The sequence below is a fragment of the Nakaseomyces bracarensis genome (assembly GCF_045282275.1).
Source record: "Nakaseomyces bracarensis strain CBM3 chromosome Unknown Scaff5_0, whole genome shotgun sequence".
NCBI classification, from domain to species: Eukaryota; Fungi; Ascomycota; class Saccharomycetes; order Saccharomycetales; family Saccharomycetaceae; genus Nakaseomyces; species Nakaseomyces bracarensis.
The window spans coordinates 755,934-768,787 of record NW_027263965.1 but is presented as its reverse complement, the minus strand read 5'-3'; the positions used below and the strand labels follow the sequence as shown (position 1 = coordinate 768,787).

Here is a 12,854-nt window from a genome sequence, read left to right as displayed (position 1 = left end):
TTTAAAATTCCATTTTTGCCACTTTATTTGATGAATAAATGCTAACGAGTAGAGAGGACAATATTAACGTGCAACGCGTTTATACCATATTCCGGGCGAAAATAACAAGAAAAAAAGAAAATGAAATATGTGTGTGGGCTATTTTCAACTTAGCGCAATTTTTGATTATTTACCGATTTTTAACGATTCTTGAACTGTTGCTCAGTTGATTTTATTTCTTTTTTTTTCCCCTCTGAGCGAGGTATCACCACTACAAAAGATACTTTTCCTCAAATGATACCGTTACATTATTGTAAGAACGAAAAATTACACTTGTTCGTGTCATCCAGAAAAATTTTAGGAAGGACGATATATTAAATTTTTTTGATGGAAACTTAATGATCTTTTGCCTTTCTTTTACTACCGGATATATTCCCTTTTAAGAAACCGAATTAAAGGATCCGAATTTACCTTAGAGTATATGTGTTATCATTCAATCGTATTTGAAGTTTCGAAAAAATGACTTGGTAGGTCATATAAGCTTATAAATAAAATTATCGTTATCGAGTGACTATTAACTGCGCCAATTTGAAATAGTACGTGTACTAAAGCAAACCATATTTCTTTTTGATTTTTTCCTTGCGGTTTTAGAGAAATTAACAAACTGACTGACTTGACTAAATTGCAAAATTCACAGAACTCAGACCAAAGGTAAGGTGAAAAAAAAATTGTACATATTAAGAATTTGAGATTGGATTGAAAAGGAAAGTATAAATAGCAACTGATTTGATAATAAATGAAACAAAACTATAACAAAAAAAAGGTCTTAGCATAGAAACGTATGAAACTTATAGGGAATCTGCATAATGTTAGTGCCTCATGTATATCTTTCAATTGCTGTCCTCCTTTTAAAAATCGGATTAGTGTCAGGAACTGTTTATCCACGATATTTCCTAAATGGGTGCCTTGGTACTACCAAACCAAAGTCTAAAGGGTTGACCATGGAGCTATATGAGTATCCTTACCTAAACCCAATAGTTAAATGTTCTGATGGAACACTGAAGTGCCGACAATACGATACAAATTCATTAGGAACTGATGCATGTATTAATGACAATTTCAAGTTAGCAAATTATCCGCGTTATGGGTTCAAAGACCAAAAACTTATTGCGAAAGTGGAAGGGGTAGCAAGCGAGCCAGGCAAAGGTGGAACGCTTAACTTTGATATAGATGATAGCTTGAGCTGCGTTCCTCAACTCAATACCTTGCCTATTGCTTACAACTACAAACCAGAAATACACACAACTAACTTTTCTATGTTACTTTATGGTTACTTTAAACCTCAGATAACCGGAGAACATACATTCACTGTTGAAGGTGATACAGAATTATTGTTTCATATAGGAGAACTTTACACATTTGGTTGTTGTATGTACAACAAAACAGCTATGGATTTCCGTAATTATTATGCGTCTTCGATTGAAGGAAATAGCAATATTTATAGAGCATATCTCTATAAGAACGTATATTATCCCATACGGTTATTCTACTTGAATGATGATAAACGAGCATTATTGAAGTTTTCATTCAGAACCTTAAATACAAATACAGAAATAACTGACTTATCACCTTATTTATTTTCTTTAGAAGATAGAGAAGAAGGATGTAAAAATAATTTCAGATTTGCGGGGGGGTATTGTGAAACTGGTATGACTACCATATCAACTTATTCTACAGTATATACTACAGCAAATTCACTAACAACATTAACAAAATATTGGGCAAAGTATCCTTGCGATAAAAATCTACCTCTCAAATGCTACTCCAAATTCTTTAATCCTTGGGGGGAAAAATACTTTGGTACATCGTGTGTACCTAACAGCCAAGTATATACATCGACCGGATTCTACACAACTACAACAAGGCCAGGAACTGGAAGTTCAACAACAACAGCAGAAACTATAGCAACTGCGACATATACAACCTTTCAACAGGCGGGTAAGTTACCAATACCAGAAACCATCATAATAATTGAAACACCTACACCAAAACCAATTACTACAACATCATTTACACCAGGTACTGACTCAATGATAACACAATATACTACAATAACTACATATACTATAGGAACAGATGAAAAATCTACACCAAAAGAAATAATTGTTATAGGAACACCACCATTCTCTAAGCCTCCGGCCTACACCACCACGCTGGTAGACGAGGCCAACAGCAGCTCAGAGACAGACGTCGTGTCCTTCTTCCCAACACTCGGCAGCGACGGCAAGACCCACACAGGCTCAACCACCTACACGTTGAGTGGCTCTGACTCGTTCTCTGACTCGTTCTCTGAGCCTCCGGCCTACACCACCACGCTGGTAGACGAGGCCAACAGCAGCTCAGAGACAGACGTCGTGTCCTTCTTCCCAACACTCGGCAGCGACGGCAAGACCCACACAGGCTCAACCACCTACACGTTGAGTGGCTCTGACTCGTTCTCTGAGCCTAGCGCCTCCACCACCGTCATCACCTCCGGCTCCTCCACCGAGACTGACGTGATCTCCTACTTCCCAACAGTGGGCTCTGACGGCAAGACTCACACCGGTTCCACCACCTACACCCTGGGCAACACCGACACCTTCTCTGAGCCTAGCGCCTCCACCACCGTCATCACCTCCGGCTCCTCCACCGAGACTGACGTGATCTCCTACTTCCCAACAGTGGGCTCTGACGGCAAGACTCACACCGGTTCCACCACCTACACCCTGGGCAACACCGACACCTTCTCTGAGCCTAGCGCCTCCACCACCGTCATCACCTCCGGCTCCTCCACCGAGACTGACGTGATCTCCTACTTCCCAACAGTGGGCTCTGACGGCAAGACTCACACCGGTTCCACCACCTACACCCTGGGCAACACCGACACCTTCTCTGAGCCTAGCGCCTCCACCACCGTCATCACCTCCGGCTCCTCCACCGAGACTGACGTGATCTCCTACTTCCCAACAGTGGGCTCTGACGGCAAGACTCACACCGGTTCCACCACCTACACCCTGGGCAACACCGACACCTTCTCTGAGCCTAGCGCCTCCACCACCGTCATCACCTCCGGCTCCTCCACCGAGACTGACGTGATCTCCTACTTCCCAACAGTGGGCTCTGACGGCAAGACTCACACCGGTTCCACCACCTACACCCTGGGCAACACCGACACCTTCTCTGAGCCTAGCGCCTCCACCACCGTCATCACCTCCGGCTCCTCCACCGAGACTGACGTGATCTCCTACTTCCCAACAGTGGGCTCTGACGGCAAGACTCACACCGGTTCCACCACCTACACCCTGGGCAACACCGACACCTTCTCTGAGCCTAGCGCCTCCACCACCGTCATCACCTCCGGCTCCTCCACCGAGACTGACGTGATCTCCTACTTCCCAACAGTGGGCTCTGACGGCAAGACTCACACCGGTTCCACCACCTACACCCTGGGCAACACCGACACCTTCTCTGAGCCTAGCGCCTCCACCACCGTCATCACCTCCGGCTCCTCCACCGAGACTGACGTGATCTCCTACTTCCCAACAGTGGGCTCTGACGGCAAGACTCACACCGGTTCCACCACCTACACCCTGGGCAACACCGACACCTTCTCTGAGCCTAGCGCCTCCACCACCGTCATCACCTCCGGCTCCTCCACCGAGACTGACGTGATCTCCTACTTCCCAACAGTGGGCTCTGACGGCAAGACTCACACCGGTTCCACCACCTACACCCTGGGCAACACCGACACCTTCTCTGAGCCTAGCGCCTCCACCACCGTCATCACCTCCGGCTCCTCCACCGAGACTGACGTGATCTCCTACTTCCCAACAGTGGGCTCTGACGGCAAGACTCACACCGGTTCCACCACCTACACCCTGGGCAACACCGACACCTTCTCTGAGCCTAGCGCCTCCACCACCGTCATCACCTCCGGCTCCTCCACCGAGACTGACGTGATCTCCTACTTCCCAACAGTGGGCTCTGACGGCAAGACTCACACCGGTTCCACCACCTACACCCTGGGCAACACCGACACCTTCTCTGAGCCTAGCGCCTCCACCACCGTCATCACCTCCGGCTCCTCCACCGAGACTGACGTGATCTCCTACTTCCCAACAGTGGGCTCTGACGGCAAGACTCACACCGGTTCCACCACCTACACCCTGGGCAACACCGACACCTTCTCTGAGCCTAGCGCCTCCACCACCGTCATCACCTCCGGCTCCTCCACCGAGACTGACGTGATCTCCTACTTCCCAACAGTGGGCTCTGACGGCAAGACTCACACCGGTTCCACCACCTACACCCTGGGCAACACCGACACCTTCTCTGAGCCTAGCGCCTCCACCACCGTCATCACCTCCGGCTCCTCCACCGAGACTGACGTGATCTCCTACTTCCCAACAGTGGGCTCTGACGGCAAGACTCACACCGGTTCCACCACCTACACCCTGGGCAACACCGACACCTTCTCTGAGCCTAGCGCCTCCACCACCGTCATCACCTCCGGCTCCTCCACCGAGACTGACGTGATCTCCTACTTCCCAACAGTGGGCTCTGACGGCAAGACTCACACCGGTTCCACCACCTACACCCTGGGCAACACCGACACCTTCTCTGAGCCTAGCGCCTCCACCACCGTCATCACCTCCGGCTCCTCCACCGAGACTGACGTGATCTCCTACTTCCCAACAGTGGGCTCTGACGGCAAGACTCACACCGGTTCCACCACCTACACCCTGGGCAACACCGACACCTTCTCTGAGCCTAGCGCCTCCACCACCGTCATCACCTCCGGCTCCTCCACCGAGACTGACGTGATCTCCTACTTCCCAACAGTGGGCTCTGACGGCAAGACTCACACCGGTTCCACCACCTACACCCTGGGCAACACCGACACCTTCTCTGAGCCTAGCGCCTCCACCACCGTCATCACCTCCGGCTCCTCCACCGAGACTGACGTGATCTCCTACTTCCCAACAGTGGGCTCTGACGGCAAGACTCACACCGGTTCCACCACCTACACCCTGGGCAACACCGACACCTTCTCTGAGCCTAGCGCCTCCACCACCGTCATCACCTCCGGCTCCTCCACCGAGACTGACGTGATCTCCTACTTCCCAACAGTGGGCTCTGACGGCAAGACTCACACCGGTTCCACCACCTACACCCTGGGCAACACCGACACCTTCTCTGAGCCTAGCGCCTCCACCACCGTCATCACCTCCGGCTCCTCCACCGAGACTGACGTGATCTCCTACTTCCCAACAGTGGGCTCTGACGGCAAGACTCACACCGGTTCCACCACCTACACCCTGGGCAACACCGACACCTTCTCTGAGCCTAGCGCCTCCACCACCGTCATCACCTCCGGCTCCTCCACCGAGACTGACGTGATCTCCTACTTCCCAACAGTGGGCTCTGACGGCAAGACTCACACCGGTTCCACCACCTACACCCTGGGCAACACCGACACCTTCTCTGAGCCTAGCGCCTCCACCACCGTCATCACCTCCGGCTCCTCCACCGAGACTGACGTGATCTCCTACTTCCCAACAGTGGGCTCTGACGGCAAGACTCACACCGGTTCCACCACCTACACCCTGGGCAACACCGACACCTTCTCTGAGCCTAGCGCCTCCACCACCGTCATCACCTCCGGCTCCTCCACCGAGACTGACGTGATCTCCTACTTCCCAACAGTGGGCTCTGACGGCAAGACTCACACCGGTTCCACCACCTACACCCTGGGCAACACCGACACCTTCTCTGAGCCTAGCGCCTCCACCACCGTCATCACCTCCGGCTCCTCCACCGAGACTGACGTGATCTCCTACTTCCCAACAGTGGGCTCTGACGGCAAGACTCACACCGGTTCCACCACCTACACCCTGGGCAACACCGACACCTTCTCTGAGCCTAGCGCCTCCACCACCGTCATCACCTCCGGCTCCTCCACCGAGACTGACGTGATCTCCTACTTCCCAACAGTGGGCTCTGACGGCAAGACTCACACCGGTTCCACCACCTACACCCTGGGCAACACCGACACCTTCTCTGAGCCTAGCGCCTCCACCACCGTCATCACCTCCGGCTCCTCCACCGAGACTGACGTGATCTCCTACTTCCCAACAGTGGGCTCTGACGGCAAGACTCACACCGGTTCCACCACCTACACCCTGGGCAACACCGACACCTTCTCTGAGCCTAGCGCCTCCACCACCGTCATCACCTCCGGCTCCTCCACCGAGACTGACGTGATCTCCTACTTCCCAACAGTGGGCTCTGACGGCAAGACTCACACCGGTTCCACCACCTACACCCTGGGCAACACCGACACCTTCTCTGAGCCTAGCGCCTCCACCACCGTCATCACCTCCGGCTCCTCCACCGAGACTGACGTGATCTCCTACTTCCCAACAGTGGGCTCTGACGGCAAGACTCACACCGGTTCCACCACCTACACCCTGGGCAACACCGACACCTTCTCTGAGCCTAGCGCCTCCACCACCGTCATCACCTCCGGCTCCTCCACCGAGACTGACGTGATCTCCTACTTCCCAACAGTGGGCTCTGACGGCAAGACTCACACCGGTTCCACCACCTACACCCTGGGCAACACCGACACCTTCTCTGAGCCTAGCGCCTCCACCACCGTCATCACCTCCGGCTCCTCCACCGAGACTGACGTGATCTCCTACTTCCCAACAGTGGGCTCTGACGGCAAGACTCACACCGGTTCCACCACCTACACCCTGGGCAACACCGACACCTTCTCTGAGCCTAGCGCCTCCACCACCGTCATCACCTCCGGCTCCTCCACCGAGACTGACGTGATCTCCTACTTCCCAACAGTGGGCTCTGACGGCAAGACTCACACCGGTTCCACCACCTACACCCTGGGCAACACCGACACCTTCTCTGAGCCTAGCGCCTCCACCACCGTCATCACCTCCGGCTCCTCCACCGAGACTGACGTGATCTCCTACTTCCCAACAGTGGGCTCTGACGGCAAGACTCACACCGGTTCCACCACCTACACCCTGGGCAACACCGACACCTTCTCTGAGCCTAGCGCCTCCACCACCGTCATCACCTCCGGCTCCTCCACCGAGACTGACGTGATCTCCTACTTCCCAACAGTGGGCTCTGACGGCAAGACTCACACCGGTTCCACCACCTACACCCTGGGCAACACCGACACCTTCTCTGAGCCTAGCGCCTCCACCACCGTCATCACCTCCGGCTCCTCCACCGAGACTGACGTGATCTCCTACTTCCCAACAGTGGGCTCTGACGGCAAGACTCACACCGGTTCCACCACCTACACCCTGGGCAACACCGACACCTTCTCTGAGCCTAGCGCCTCCACCACCGTCATCACCTCCGGCTCCTCCACCGAGACTGACGTGATCTCCTACTTCCCAACAGTGGGCTCTGACGGCAAGACTCACACCGGTTCCACCACCTACACCCTGGGCAACACCGACACCTTCTCTGAGCCTAGCGCCTCCACCACCGTCATCACCTCCGGCTCCTCCACCGAGACTGACGTGATCTCCTACTTCCCAACAGTGGGCTCTGACGGCAAGACTCACACCGGTTCCACCACCTACACCCTGGGCAACACCGACACCTTCTCTGAGCCTAGCGCCTCCACCACCGTCATCACCTCCGGCTCCTCCACCGAGACTGACGTGATCTCCTACTTCCCAACAGTGGGCTCTGACGGCAAGACTCACACCGGTTCCACCACCTACACCCTGGGCAACACCGACACCTTCTCTGAGCCTAGCGCCTCCACCACCGTCATCACCTCCGGCTCCTCCACCGAGACTGACGTGATCTCCTACTTCCCAACAGTGGGCTCTGACGGCAAGACTCACACCGGTTCCACCACCTACACCCTGGGCAACACCGACACCTTCTCTGAGCCTAGCGCCTCCACCACCGTCATCACCTCCGGCTCCTCCACCGAGACTGACGTGATCTCCTACTTCCCAACAGTGGGCTCTGACGGCAAGACTCACACCGGTTCCACCACCTACACCCTGGGCAACACCGACACCTTCTCTGAGCCTAGCGCCTCCACCACCGTCATCACCTCCGGCTCCTCCACCGAGACTGACGTGATCTCCTACTTCCCAACAGTGGGCTCTGACGGCAAGACTCACACCGGTTCCACCACCTACACCCTGGGCAACACCGACACCTTCTCTGAGCCTAGCGCCTCCACCACCGTCATCACCTCCGGCTCCTCCACCGAGACTGACGTGATCTCCTACTTCCCAACAGTGGGCTCTGACGGCAAGACTCACACCGGTTCCACCACCTACACCCTGGGCAACACCGACACCTTCTCTGAGCCTAGCGCCTCCACCACCGTCATCACCTCCGGCTCCTCCACCGAGACTGACGTGATCTCCTACTTCCCAACAGTGGGCTCTGACGGCAAGACTCACACCGGTTCCACCACCTACACCCTGGGCAACACCGACACCTTCTCTGAGCCTAGCGCCTCCACCACCGTCATCACCTCCGGCTCCTCCACCGAGACTGACGTGATCTCCTACTTCCCAACAGTGGGCTCTGACGGCAAGACTCACACCGGTTCCACCACCTACACCCTGGGCAACACCGACACCTTCTCTGAGCCTAGCGCCTCCACCACCGTCATCACCTCCGGCTCCTCCACCGAGACTGACGTGATCTCCTACTTCCCAACAGTGGGCTCTGACGGCAAGACTCACACCGGTTCCACCACCTACACCCTGGGCAACACCGACACCTTCTCTGAGCCTAGCGCCTCCACCACCGTCATCACCTCCGGCTCCTCCACCGAGACTGACGTGATCTCCTACTTCCCAACAGTGGGCTCTGACGGCAAGACTCACACCGGTTCCACCACCTACACCCTGGGCAACACCGACACCTTCTCTGAGCCTAGCGCCTCCACCACCGTCATCACCTCCGGCTCCTCCACCGAGACTGACGTGATCTCCTACTTCCCAACAGTGGGCTCTGACGGCAAGACTCACACCGGTTCCACCACCTACACCCTGGGCAACACCGACACCTTCTCTGAGCCTAGCGCCTCCACCACCGTCATCACCTCCGGCTCCTCCACCGAGACTGACGTGATCTCCTACTTCCCAACAGTGGGCTCTGACGGCAAGACTCACACCGGTTCCACCACCTACACCCTGGGCAACACCGACACCTTCTCTGAGCCTAGCGCCTCCACCACCGTCATCACCTCCGGCTCCTCCACCGAGACTGACGTGATCTCCTACTTCCCAACAGTGGGCTCTGACGGCAAGACTCACACCGGTTCCACCACCTACACCCTGGGCAACACCGACACCTTCTCTGAGCCTAGCGCCTCCACCACCGTCATCACCTCCGGCTCCTCCACCGAGACTGACGTGATCTCCTACTTCCCAACAGTGGGCTCTGACGGCAAGACTCACACCGGTTCCACCACCTACACCCTGGGCAACACCGACACCTTCTCTGAGCCTAGCGCCTCCACCACCGTCATCACCTCCGGCTCCTCCACCGAGACTGACGTGATCTCCTACTTCCCAACAGTGGGCTCTGACGGCAAGACTCACACCGGTTCCACCACCTACACCCTGGGCAACACCGACACCTTCTCTGAGCCTAGCGCCTCCACCACCGTCATCACCTCCGGCTCCTCCACCGAGACTGACGTGATCTCCTACTTCCCAACAGTGGGCTCTGACGGCAAGACTCACACCGGTTCCACCACCTACACCCTGGGCAACACCGACACCTTCTCTGAGCCTAGCGCCTCCACCACCGTCATCACCTCCGGCTCCTCCACCGAGACTGACGTGATCTCCTACTTCCCAACAGTGGGCTCTGACGGCAAGACTCACACCGGTTCCACCACCTACACCCTGGGCAACACCGACACCTTCTCTGAGCCTAGCGCCTCCACCACCGTCATCACCTCCGGCTCCTCCACCGAGACTGACGTGATCTCCTACTTCCCAACAGTGGGCTCTGACGGCAAGACTCACACCGGTTCCACCACCTACACCCTGGGCAACACCGACACCTTCTCTGAGCCTAGCGCCTCCACCACCGTCATCACCTCCGGCTCCTCCACCGAGACTGACGTGATCTCCTACTTCCCAACAGTGGGCTCTGACGGCAAGACTCACACCGGTTCCACCACCTACACCCTGGGCAACACCGACACCTTCTCTGAGCCTAGCGCCTCCACCACCGTCATCACCTCCGGCTCCTCCACCGAGACTGACGTGATCTCCTACTTCCCAACAGTGGGCTCTGACGGCAAGACTCACACCGGTTCCACCACCTACACCCTGGGCAACACCGACACCTTCTCTGAGCCTAGCGCCTCCACCACCGTCATCACCTCCGGCTCCTCCACCGAGACTGACGTGATCTCCTACTTCCCAACAGTGGGCTCTGACGGCAAGACTCACACCGGTTCCACCACCTACACCCTGGGCAACACCGACACCTTCTCTGAGCCTAGCGCCTCCACCACCGTCATCACCTCCGGCTCCTCCACCGAGACTGACGTGATCTCCTACTTCCCAACAGTGGGCTCTGACGGCAAGACTCACACCGGTTCCACCACCTACACCCTGGGCAACACCGACACCTTCTCTGAGCCTAGCGCCTCCACCACCGTCATCACCTCCGGCTCCTCCACCGAGACTGACGTGATCTCCTACTTCCCAACAGTGGGCTCTGACGGCAAGACTCACACCGGTTCCACCACCTACACCCTGGGCAACACCGACACCTTCTCTGAGCCTAGCGCCTCCACCACCGTCATCACCTCCGGCTCCTCCACCGAGACTGACGTGATCTCCTACTTCCCAACAGTGGGCTCTGACGGCAAGACTCACACCGGTTCCACCACCTACACCCTGGGCAACACCGACACCTTCTCTGAGCCTAGCGCCTCCACCACCGTCATCACCTCCGGCTCCTCCACCGAGACTGACGTGATCTCCTACTTCCCAACAGTGGGCTCTGACGGCAAGACTCACACCGGTTCCACCACCTACACCCTGGGCAACACCGACACCTTCTCTGAGCCTAGCGCCTCCACCACCGTCATCACCTCCGGCTCCTCCACCGAGACTGACGTGATCTCCTACTTCCCAACAGTGGGCTCTGACGGCAAGACTCACACCGGTTCCACCACCTACACCCTGGGCAACACCGACACCTTCTCTGAGCCTAGCGCCTCCACCACCGTCATCACCTCCGGCTCCTCCACCGAGACTGACGTGATCTCCTACTTCCCAACAGTGGGCTCTGACGGCAAGACTCACACCGGTTCCACCACCTACACCCTGGGCAACACGAATAACTTTTCTCTCTCTGAACACCATAATTCTATGGTAAGTGTTCAATTTGAGGCTGCTGGTTCTAAGGTTTCCAATAATATATGTCTTTTTGCTGGAGTTTTCATCTTATTGTTTATCTATCAATAATAGCATTCTTCTCTCCATTCTATATTCCTTGAAAATTTCCCTCAATATTAAGAAAGCTTAAATAAAAGTAATATTTTCAACGCCGAAAATCCTATTCAGAAGCTTATTAAGATATTTTGTTCGTTTTTTATGTGCTTTCGTTTAATCAACATGATACTCTCAAATTTCACGGCATATAAAGTATATATATATATATAATGCAAGTTAGTATTTTATATACTTTTAATATCCAATATCAATAAATGATTTATATATATATATATATATATATATATAGTTGAACAGAATAAAATTCTTTAAAATTTTTAATGAGTGCTCAAGATTGTTAAGGAAACATTTAAGAGAATCAATCCTATCAAGCACTGGTATTATTTATAATGCAAATCAATTATATTGCAGGAAAAAGCCAAAAATTCTATGTAAACTACAAAAGTGAATACATTAAATTAAAAATGAGATCTTTGGTAACTGCTTATCAGTTGTGGTTTTAGATCTCTTTTTTTTTTTTTTGAAATAATAAGAGTTTTTTTTTTCCGCAAAATGTATCAATCTATCAATTATATGGTCGATTTTATATATCTAAATGTTCACATAATTTTTTTTTCAAGTTAGTATATTAAAACTGTATTTATGTATATTATTATGAATTCATTAACTGAATGGAGATGTGTGGAGATAATCTAGCGTCTTATTTAAAGTTATAATGAAACTAAATATGAAATGTATCTAAAGTTTAACTAAACAAAGTGGGCGGGTAATTATATTAGTAGGGTAATATTTCTAAAACCCCATCCACCGCTGTCGTCACCAAAGATTCTACTACCGCGACGGACTTCGTGTCCTTCTTCCCAACACTCAGCAGCGACGGCAAGACCCACACTGCTACAACTACGTATCCTTGGTCTGTTACTTTAGCTGATGATATTGACTACGCTGTCCATTCAAAAGCCTCCTCTAAGAGCACAACACTCTCTCAGGATCAACATTATTCTGTCCATAGTATTCAATACGAGGCAAATGGCTCTAAACTATCCAATAACATCCTTTTTATGGTCGCTATTTTTATCAATTCAGTAGTATATTTCTTTATCATACTTTATCTCTTTCTCACTATTGATTACATATTTGATTCTTTTAATATTTTGAATCTAATGCTAGATATATTCGCCTGATTCAACTACATCCTAACTGTTTTGTTCGTTTCTATATGTATTTATATGTTCCTGGTATACAGTAACATATTACCCTGTGCATTACATACTAACTTGCAATAAATAATGTTATCTGCTTTACAAAAGATCAGATATTTTAATTTGATATTTTAATTTG

At 52.7% G+C, this 12,854-nt stretch overlaps 1 protein-coding gene across 1 annotated transcript; it reads left to right on the top strand.

Moving 5' to 3' along the window:
* Nucleotides 1-845: 845 nt before the first annotated feature.
* On the top strand, nucleotides 846-11,525 carry RNJ42_01167 (uncharacterized protein; the record flags this gene model as incomplete). The annotated part of the gene is made up of 1 exon (XM_071051333.1): nucleotides 846-11,525. The coding sequence occupies one exon, from the start codon at nucleotides 846-848 to the stop codon at nucleotides 11,523-11,525; it is 10,680 nt and encodes a 3,559-aa protein (XP_070908029.1).
* Nucleotides 11,526-12,854: the final 1,329 nt, after the last annotated feature.